The sequence below is a fragment of the Ammodytes marinus genome (assembly GCF_949987685.1).
Source record: "Ammodytes marinus genome assembly, chromosome: 4".
Lineage (NCBI taxonomy): Eukaryota > Metazoa > Chordata > Actinopteri > Uranoscopiformes > Ammodytidae > Ammodytes > Ammodytes marinus.
Window position 1 is genome coordinate 5425597 of NC_137233.1, and position 11556 is coordinate 5437152.

General features: G+C 41.0%; 1 protein-coding gene across 1 annotated transcript in view; it reads right to left on the bottom strand.

Moving 5' to 3' along the window:
- mtss1 (MTSS I-BAR domain containing 1) overlaps nucleotides 1–11258 on the bottom strand; it is a 51536-nt gene extending 40278 nt beyond the window's left edge. The window contains exon 1 of the mRNA XM_080025889.1: nucleotides 10382–11258. Coding sequence (XP_079882015.1) covers nucleotides 10382–10453 — 72 coding nt within the window. The 5' untranslated portion in view covers nucleotides 10454–11258. The remainder of the gene's footprint in view (nucleotides 1–10381) is intronic.
- Between the last annotated feature and the right edge of the window lie 298 nt (nucleotides 11259–11556).

The window sequence follows — 11556 nt, forward strand, 5'->3', positions numbered from 1 at the left end:
ATTAGGGCATTGCACATGATCGGCATCATGAGAAAATGCAAGAGAGTGACTTAAAATTCAACTCAAGTCAACTTCATTGCCAATTTCTGCAATATTTGCCGGAGGTACAGATGACTCGAAAAAATACATTTCTCTTTGACTCAAAACAAAAAGTTTGAGATTCTGAAAGTATAACCGATTGCCCAACCCGCCTGCCAACTGATTTAGTACACTGAGTTTCTGTGAAATGTTGTGTGAAAACTCAGAGCCACTCAAACAACAGAGACTAAATGATTTCTCACTTATCTCCCTCCTCTCCTCCCATGTTCCTTAGTAGTTCCCTAGCAGCTAACCTCCAAGAATGACATACCTGTGTGTGTGTGTGTGTGTGTGTGTGTGTGTGTGTGTGTGTGTGTGTGTGTGTGTGTGTCCACGCCCAAATTGACCTGATGCTACCTATTTTCCTGTCAGCGCTGAGATTCTGAAATCAACCACTCCCATGCTCCTTCTCTCTCTCTCTCACACACACACACACACACACACACACACACACACACACACACACACACACACACACCACTATCAGACACTATAAAGTGGCGTATCAGTGATGTGACTCAGCCTTGATGACAGGGGATCAGGGCAGGGTGTGTGTGTGTTGATTCGCCCTTTTCCAAATAACTCTAAACTCTAGTGGGGAAATACACACACACACACACACACACACACACATATAATTATATGGAGACGGGCTGATTATAAAACACAGAAGGGCAGACATGAGTATTGTTTACTTCTGTGTGTGTGTGTGTGTGTGTGTGTGTGTGTGTGTGTGTGTGTCAATGTAGAAATTGAACACGGCTGTAGCTTGCTGTTGAAAGCTATTTGCTATTCCACACACACACACACACACACACACACACACACACACACACACACACACACACACACACACACACACACACACACACACACACACACACACACACACAGACACATTTTCACTTAACCCACTATGAAGGACGGAGGCCGATTGCCTGTTGTTTTGAGCGACATTTTCCTTTAAAGTCTTGAGTTAACGAGGAGAATAAATGCAATACTCAAACACTAATCAAATCCTCGTGAAGAGCAAATTACATCAGGGACAGCTGGTGTGTGTGTGTGTGTGTGTGTGTGTGTGTGTGTGTGTGTGTGTGTGTGTGTGTGTGTGTGTGTGTGTGTGTGTGTGTGTGTGTGTGTGTCCTACAAAATGGAGTGCAAGAAATTGAACAGAGCAGTAGCCCTGTGTTGCAAACATACTATTTAGTATGCCAGAAAAAGATTTAGGATGTCCCAATCAGTGCATGTCAAATGCAGTATGCCAAACATACCCAGATGTTCTTATACTATTATATTTTGCAGTATGGAAACCAGAATGCTTTAGTATAGTGCAGTAAAAAGAGAAAGTGTGTGATTTGGAACGCAGGGACAGAGATGAAAAGAGTGAGAGTGAAGGAGTGGCTTGAGCCTGTAATGAACGAGGGATGAATAAGGTCATAGACGGAGGAGTGTAGAAGGTCGATGGCTCATAATGTCACTCCCGATACGGCCGAGACAGAGATCAATAAGTCGTCTGCAGTAAGTGGAGCCTGGAGGTGCTATAGGAGGACTGCTGGTTTTCTCCTGGACAAGAACTAAAATATATTCTTGGGGAAGATTTATACATATTATATTTTAAAGCATTTTTTTAATTGAGATGTGCAAAGAAATATTTGGAGGTCCTTGAGATTTAGGCAAATGTTATTTTTTTTTTAACATTTATAAGGGTCCTCCACGCCTCTGTCTGTGTGTTAACAGACTCCCAAAGTATGAGAAAATACAACCCTCTCTCTTTTTCTCCACCTCCACCTTTCTGAAAACCTGGGATTTTTCTCCCCTTATGACTTCACAAGGAATTTTTTTTTTTGGACACTACACCATGAAAACAGTTTCTAGTACAAGACATACATATCCACACAGAGACAGAGAGACACACACACACACACACACACACACACACACACACATAAAGACAGAGAGACACACACACACACACACAGACAGAGAAAGAGAGAGAGAGACACACACACACACACAGGGACAGACACACACAGAATCAGAAAATGAGCAGAATATGGGACTTTTATAGAGGCTTTTCTTCACTAATGCAGAACCTTGTAAGATTAAAACATGGTGGTGGGCCATTAAATTAGTTTTTAATGTTTTAGAAATCTGGGTCATCCCAAAGAGCTGTGGGCTGTCCCATACTGTACCATGTGCTCCAGTTAACTAGAGCACTGGCATCCAATTTGAGCTCAAAACTCATTCCAATGCACTCTCGCTATTTCTTCACAAAATAACTGTCTCTTTCCTGCATGTCAAAATAGGGCTGCACAATATATCGAATTTTCATCGCGATGACGATATTGGCTTCCCACGATGACGTGTACATGAATGTGCGATATTGTAAATGTGTGCTCAGCTGCGAAGCAAATCAATCCCTCCCCAAACCACTCGCTGATCATGTGCCTGTTCATGCTCCAACCTGGCAACCCCAGGTTCCCCGAGAGCTGTCAATCAAAGTCCAGTGGCTCCGCCCCCAAAGTGTGAACAATTTTCTGCCCGCATAGACAGAAAGCACTCCAAGAGCCGCGCGAAGAAGCAAGCTGCTGCTGCTTATCGCGCGAGCGAGAGCAGACATCTGCGCTTGTGAAATCACATACATCCCCTTGTTAGTCTCTTTTTTTGTGTGGGACCGGATTTATAACCCATTATTACATGACACTTTGCCAGGTCTGTTATCCAGCCAGACAGACCGCTGTCAAGAGTATAATGTATAGCGAACGGGTCACCTAAGGACCTACGTCATAGTTTTGATGGATAGACGTCCACAAACAGGGCTACTCGTTCAGAAAACAATGGAATACTTTTTCAACACGTCTTTGCATGTATCAGGAGAGCAGGGAACACAGGAGTCATGGTTAATGTCCGACAGGACTCCAGCAAGACGACGTGAGTACGTTTTGCTTCAGGCTGCAGCCCGCCATGTAAATGTTCGGCAGTCATTTTCTCCGTGAATTGTTATAGATTTTGGGGAATAATGCTTTGTTAGCTAGATGGAGCTCTGGTTAAGCATGTTGGCCGATTACATTTACTGTTTGTACAGTGTGCGAGTCTTGAGTTGTGTTAGCAAAACAGTAGCTCTGTGACTAACAGCTGAGCCGGAGCCTTCAGTCAGCTGAAGCAGTCTAGCTGGGCGAGTAGACTATTCCACCGTTGCTAGTTCGTATCCTTGGTCGTTCCTATTTGCTGGCGTATTGAACTACGTTTTCATTACATAAGAACCTAGTGGGTTTGCAATGATTATTCCAGTTATTAGACAAGCTCCCAGGGTTGCTAATAACTCCATACAGTCAGTGCCTCAGCGTACACACGACCTGAAGCGAAGATGAAACCTCGCGTTGGGAGTAAAGGCATGAGAGGCAGCAACATTTAACTAACGTGTTGCTGAGTGTTACCTGCCACTTCCCGTCTCCGTCCTTTAAAATTAAATTCCGACATAGTAGAGCCATATAGGTTGTGATTTATTTTGACAGGGCGCAGCTCATAATATACTTATTTTAGTTATACATTGTGGGCACAATTTTATTTAGTTCAAAATCAAGTTTTATACACATCCATCATGCAGGTACAATGAATGGAGTAAAATATTTTATATTTTTGCTTTTAGGAGATGCAATGAGGTCAGGTGAGGAAACAAAGATGTGTTATTCAACAGAAATGTAGCACAAGGAAAAGTTAAAGCAGTGCTCTGTTGATTTGATTTTGAGTAAAGTTTTGGTGCAATATTTTGATTTATATTTTCTTTGTGGAAATGCATTGACTTCAGGTAAATATTTATTATATTTATGCAAATATATGTACATTATCAGTAATATTGCATAGCCGATCACATGGATATGAAAGCGCTGTTATGTTTACGTGACAATCCAATAAAAATATTTTACTCACTACAATTACTGAATAATCGTGGTAAAATATCGTGATATCAATATTGACCAAAATAATCGTGATAATCATTTTGGGCAATATCGTGCAGCCCTATGTCAAAATAACCAAGAATAGGGACATTTATCCAATATAGCAAAATCAAAACAAAGATGAGGTTTTTCCCTAAAGTTGCTATTAGGGCTGGCCCGAATTAATCGAATATCCGAGTATTCGTTTGTTAAAATTAGTATTCGGAGCTCAATTCAGTATTCGGGAAAAGATGCACGTTCCTGGATGAATTGATAAGCTCCTGTACGGGTTACGATGGCGCGGAGGACAGCTGATTTGGAACGGAAAAACTTCTGTTTGCTTCCACGGGGAAAAAGTAAGGAACTCCGACTTTACTACCGTTCGAAAGTTATTAAAGCGTCAACAAACTACGCAGGTTGCTGTCACGGCTCACACACTTGGTTTCAGTGAGTACATTGGCATTATTAATGTTGGTTTGATGGTGTGTTTTTCTGGAACGAATATCCGAATATTCGCCCGGAAAAACCAACGAATACTCGAAGCCTGAAAAATGGCATACGGGCCAGCCCTAGTAGCTATGGAAGGGCGATTTTTAATGTAGTAACCAACTTCACTTCTCAATCTGAATCATTTTAAATCCAAGGCTCATGTCCAGGCCAAAATAACCTACACGTATATTGTTTGTTACCTCTTAAAGGTGCAGTGTGTAATATGACATCATCAAGAAAGTTCTAGAATGCAACGCTCCCTGGGTAACCCCAACCCTTTCGAATAATAACAGAAGCTACAGTGGCCTTCAAGGACAAGAACAATTCTAAATTTTAAACAATGCACCAGATGACATTCCAACTATGACACTTTCAAGATGGCGGCACTAGGCCTTGGTCCAAAATATGCAGAAATATGGACATATATGAGACCATTTCTAAAGGAAAAAATAATAATAATAAAAAAAAAATTCAGCTATTATGCACTAAATTAAATGTACTTATGGATATTATAATTACTTTCTACAAAATCTGATATCTACACACTGCAGGTTTAAGAGTAAGACATGATGGTTGTTGCACCGATACATGTCACAGAATCTGATAAATCACAGATTAATCATCTTTTATCAAAGTTATCAAAAATGCCACAAGTTCTTACATGCTAAGGGCTTTGAGTAAGAGTCAAGCGCTAAACTAATCTAATGTATTATTATTAGTATTGTTACAACTAGAGCTGCAACGATTAATCGATTAATCGATTATTAATCGAGTATTAAAATAATCGCCAACTATTTTGATAATCGTATAATCGTTTTGAGTAATTTTTTAATAAAAAAATTCCAAATTCTCTGATTTCAGCTTCTCAAGTAGGAATATTTTCTGGTTTCTTTAATCCTATTATGACAGTAAACTGAAATATCTTTGTGTTTTGGACATAACAATACATTTGAGGACGTCAACATGGGCTTTGGAAAATTTATCAACATTTTTCACAATTTTCTGACATTTTAAGGACCAAAACACTAATCGATTAATAATCGATTAATCGAGAAAATAATCGACAGATTAATCGATTATCAAAATAATCGTTAGTTGCAGCCCTAGTTACAACCATGACAAACATTAGATAAATACTGTATGTAATCTAGGGACATGTTGTTAACCCTTTAAAGATATTGACTAAAGGGGTAGGATTAAATAAGTGTATACTTCTTCCTGCTCCTTTTCGGGCATGTCACATCAATACAGATAATTTGTTTTCTTTTTTCTTTTCTTTTTTGTGAAGTCTTTTAAACATACATTTTGTTTGTTGTATTTTTGTGCTTTTCATTTAGTTTTGTATTGTTTTTGATATGTCTGAAATAAAATAAAAAATTAAATGAAAAAAAATGACTCTGATATTCTCAGTTGTTTATGGGGGGAGTTGTATGCACACGTTGGAGACGGCAAAATCATGGGTTAGTTTACAACATTGGGTCCAGTCTGTACTCGATGTCCTGTGTGTGTAATGTGGTTATCTTGGGGAAGAAATCCATGCCGGAACAATATCCTAAATACTAAAATGGCGCGCTTTACTTTAAGTGGCTCCTTCTTGGTTAATTTGCGAAATGACCCATAATCCTGGAGCAAGACTTTGTGTTATGATGCCCTGAGGGGTGACTTATCTGAACAGCATCTCTCTACTTAATTAGACATGGTGTGTGTGTGTGTGTGTGTGTGTGTGTGTGTGTGTGTGTGTGAGAGAGAGAGAGAGAGAGAGAGAGAGAGAGAGAGTGAGTGAGTGAGTGAGTGAGTGAGTGAGTGAGTGAGTGAGTGAGTGAGTGAGTGAGTGAGTGAGTGAGTGAGTGAGTGAGTGAGTGAGTGAGTGAGTGAGTGAGTGAGTGAGTGTGTGTGTGTGTGTGTGTGTGTGTGTGTGTGTTTTTAAGAGCTTGTGGTATCATAGCCTGGTTTCATACCATCATGGCAAAGAACCAAGAGGGCACTCCTGCCATCTGCGTGACGCGCGCGCACACACACACACACACACACACACACACACACACACACACACACCCCTGTTATCTGACAGCAGTAGTGACTCATGTGTACTTCTCACTGTTCTCACTGAAGGACGTCAGCAAGTTCCATCACGTTTTCGACCAAATTGTTTTTACTTCAGAATCAAATAAAAACTTTCTCATTTTCCTAAAAATTGTCGTCTTGTTGATTTTGCTGTTTCAGATAATAACGTTTAGATTGACCTTCCAATCTGTCTGAACCAGGTTTCTATAGTTTTTAAATGTGGTGTATATTGCTAAAAATCAAAGCTGATCTTACAAGATTAAGCCGCACAGGAGCACTGACACACACACACACACACACACACACACACACACACACACACACACACACACACACACACACACACACACACACACACACACACACACACACACACACACACACACACACACACACACACACACACACACACACACACACACACACACACACACACACACACACACACACACACACACACACACACACACACACACAGCAAAGCCGCTAGTATCAATCGTGTGAGTCATCTGAAGATCCGCCCTTGCACAATATTCTTGTATTTTTTCAGGACTTCATCATATGTCACAAGATGATGAATCACATTGCTTTCGAAAGATGATTTTTTTTTTATATATATATATAATTTTTTGGCATTTTCAAGCTTTATTAGATAGTACAGAGTTGAAATGGGGAGACAGAGAGAGGGAGGATGACCTACAGTAAAGGTCCACGGGTCGGATTTGAACCCACGACCACTGCAATGAAGGCCAGAGCCAATATGGTACACGCTCTATCCACTACGCCACCAGAGCACCGGGAAAGATGATCTGTTATGGCTAACTTCACCATAAGAACAAAGCTTAACGTATCTTTCTCCCTGCCGATTGCTTACAATATGAAAGTGGAGATTATTGTAGAATACAAGGCTGCGTTCAGACTGCAGGCAAACAGGCACAAATATGATTTATTTGTGCGCACACACACACACACACACACACACACACACACACACACACACACACACACACACACACACACACACACACACACACACACACACACACACACACACACACACACACACACACACACACACACACACACACACACACACACACACACACACACACGTTTATTCTTATCATGACAGTAAGAAGAACCCTACAGATCACACGGAATCACAAGCTTATCAATTCCAATTTCATGTACCTAAAATCCGATACATGCCGTATTATTTATATATATATATATTTACAAAGCAACCCCAGTCTGAACTTTCATATCGGACTTATAGGTCACTCGCTTTGAGTTCTAGAATCAACATTCGTGACAATTCTGCAGCGGAAGGCCAGAGTGGAACAGACGTAGTTACAGATGTGATGAGACTTCACATCCTGAAATTATGGATTAAACCCTAACGTCTTTGAAGCTGTTCACGTCACAATCCCACCGCGCACACGCACACACACACACACACACACACACACACACACACAGTCACAGACAGACAGAAAGAAACAGACACAGACACACAGACACAGACACACACACACACACACACACACACACACACACACACAGAAAGAAACAGACACACACACACACACACACACACACACAGTCTCACACACACACACACACAGTCAGACAGAAAGAAACAAACACACACACACACACACACACACACACACACACACACACACACACAGTCACAGACAGACACAGACACACACACACACACACACACACACACACACAATTGAAACCGTATATGCTGACTTCAGTGGCCTCCATGTCTGCTTGCGACTCGGTTGTTATTGTTATTTTGCAGATGCAGGTCAGTTTGAATTTTCCGTCAACTCATCGTTTTATCACCGACTGGTTGTAGATCTTGTATCAACACGTTGTAAAGCACTTCCTACTGTCTGGAGATTATAAAACAAACTGTTATAATAAAGATTCCATACATTTGTATATTGGAGAAGTGTGACCAAGACATATTTACTAGAGCAAGGGACGTTTAGGGCTGAAAATATGCACACACACCGAAAAAACACACGCGCTGTTCCACGCCAAACCCTTAAAACTAAAAAAATATAACATTAGATCGTAAATGCATATTATAATACAAAAAATACTATATGAACATAAAGGCAATGCTCTCTGAACTATAACCAAATTTCTAATGTTATTACAAACGTGACCGTGGCTCAGGTGGTTAAGCTGGTTGGCCAATGATCCTAGGGTTGGCGGTTCGATCCCAGCCCGGCCACTTGTGTCATGGTCGTTGTGTCCCTGGGCAAGACACTTCACCCACCTTGCCTCGTGTGAATGTGTATGACTGCTGTATGTTTGAGGTGGTGGTCGGAGGGGCCGATGGCGCTGAATGGCAGCCTCGCTTCTGTCAGTCTGCCCCAGGGCAGCTGTGGCTACTATGGTAGTTTACCACCACCGGTATGACTGTGTGTGAATGAATGGAACCTGGAACCCTGTAAGCGCTTTGAGTCACATAGAATTAAAAGCGCTATATAAATCCAATCCATTATTATTATTATTATTATAAATTATATTTATTGACCGATGTATGCACAAATGTCAGTATAATTCAAGAATCATATATGGGTCAGATAAGCGCTGACTAACACACAAGTCATTCCTGGCTGGTTTGGACAACAAGATGCGTTCAGGTACAACTGGAAAATATAAGCAGCTAACGATGAACATCGGAGACCAGTGAAACACACACACACAGAGACAGAGACAGAACGGGAGAGAGAGAGACACACAGACAGACTGACAGTGACAGACACACACCGAAAGAGAGAGACACACACACAGACACACACACACAGACATACATATCCACACAGAGACAGAGAGACAAACACACACACACACAAAGACAGACAGAGACACACACACACAGACAGAGAAAGAGACAGACACACACACACACACACACACACAGACAGACCGACAGAGAGAGACACACACATAGCAAAGGGCAGTCTGCTTAACAAACATCAAAGGGCACACAGCTGGTAGAATCCACCCCATCCCACTCACATGGCCGACTTCCAGTTTAAACCTCTGCTCATTCATTACCCAATCAACATCCTACACACACACACACACACACACACACACACACACACACACACACACACACACACACACACACACACACACACACACACACACACACACACACACACACACACACTTAATCATTTAAAATCAACTCTAGCTTTATTTTCCAATGTAAAAAACTACTATGTGTTGCCTTGACATCGCAACTGAGTATCTGAAGACTTTTAAATGATGAAAAACAGTCTAAAATAGGTGAAAGAGAGATACCCTACCTCTTAAAATACATGGCAGATAATACTTAATTAAATGTTTAGTATGTAAACAAGTTGATAATTAAAAAACAAATGCTGCGATGATTTTGGAGGGATACACAAGAGTTAATTCAACTGGATTAATCACAACTGACTAGTTAACACTTCGGAAAGATAAACTATCTCTGAAAATACATGGCAGACATGTCAACATAAAGTAAACGAGTTGATAATATAATACAAAATGTGCCGAGTTGATTTTGGAGGGACAAACAAGGATTAATTCAACAGTATTTATTATCATTACAAGTGAGTATGTTAAGACTTTTGAAAGGGAGAGTTGAAAGAGAGATACACACTACCTCTGAAAATACATGGCAGACAATACGTAATTCAATTTAAAGTAAGTAAACGAGTTGATAATAATACAAACTGCGCTGAGAGCATTTAAGGGATATAAACAAGAGTAAATTCTTCTGTATTTCTTACCTTCATGTCGTTCATGATGAGCTGGAAGAGCCCTCCCAAGGCGCTGCATTCCTTCTCTATACCCGCATCCATTTTTCCACAGACTCGGAAAAGGGAAAAAAAATCCCAAACTCAAAACTTTTTTTTTTTACCTCCCAGAAACAGAGTTGAGAAAAAAAACAACAGCTTCCAGACTAGTTTAACCCAAAAAAAACTCCCAAGAAAAACAAATAGAGTTAAGTTAATTTATTATTAAATACGGGAGGAGGTAAGGGGGAGTTTTGAACGAGCTACGGGCAAAGTCCACCTTTAAAAAAAAAAATAATAGACGGGGGAAAAAAACGCAGGAGTAAAATCCAGGTCGCGAGAGACTCACGTTAAGCTTTTGGTCAGCCGATGCTAGCAGCCGGCCAGCTCGATAAACCTCTAGAAAAACACCACATCATGACTGAATCCCGCAGCGCATAGTCTGAGGAAAGAAACGTCCAACTTTGTCTTCCTGTTTTAAGTTTAGCAACGGTTGCTATGAAGTCCCGAGTAAAAACGGGGGAAACACAGCTAGCCACCAGCGAGCTAACTCCGCTAGCAACCTGTGACTGTGTGTGAGTGTAGGCTACGTGTTTGAGTGTGTGTGAGTGAGTGTAGGCTACGTGTGAGTGTAGGATACGTGTGTGCGTGTGCGTGTGTTTTCCAAAACGACAACACACACACTCTCTCACAAGCCAACCAATTCCCTCGCTAAATTAATCAATGCTGTATGACTGCCTGACTGGTGTCCAGGTTTGATAGGTTAAAATATCCCACAGTCGTCGTCTTTTCTAAAAGCGTATCCAAATTATTCCGGGTTTTTTTTAAGACGAAAGAGACAAACAGACGATTTTTTTTTCCGCCAGTTACTCCAACGGGAGTCCGAACCTAAAGTGAATGAACGTTCGCGAGCACCGCCGCGTCACTTTGCGTCACGCTGCCTGAAGTGAGGGTCCCCCGCATCCAGTGAACAGTTTCAAAATAAAAGCATATACATTTGAACGTATTGGAGTAATGTAGGCTACAGTATATTGAATATAGGCCTATATATTGAATGTACTGAGATGCAGCATTTCATTTTCAAGTGGGGGTCTAGAGACAGTTACAGATACAAATGTATACAATAAGTAGTTCAAAATAAAAGCAGGTGAATTTGAGGGATAGCACCT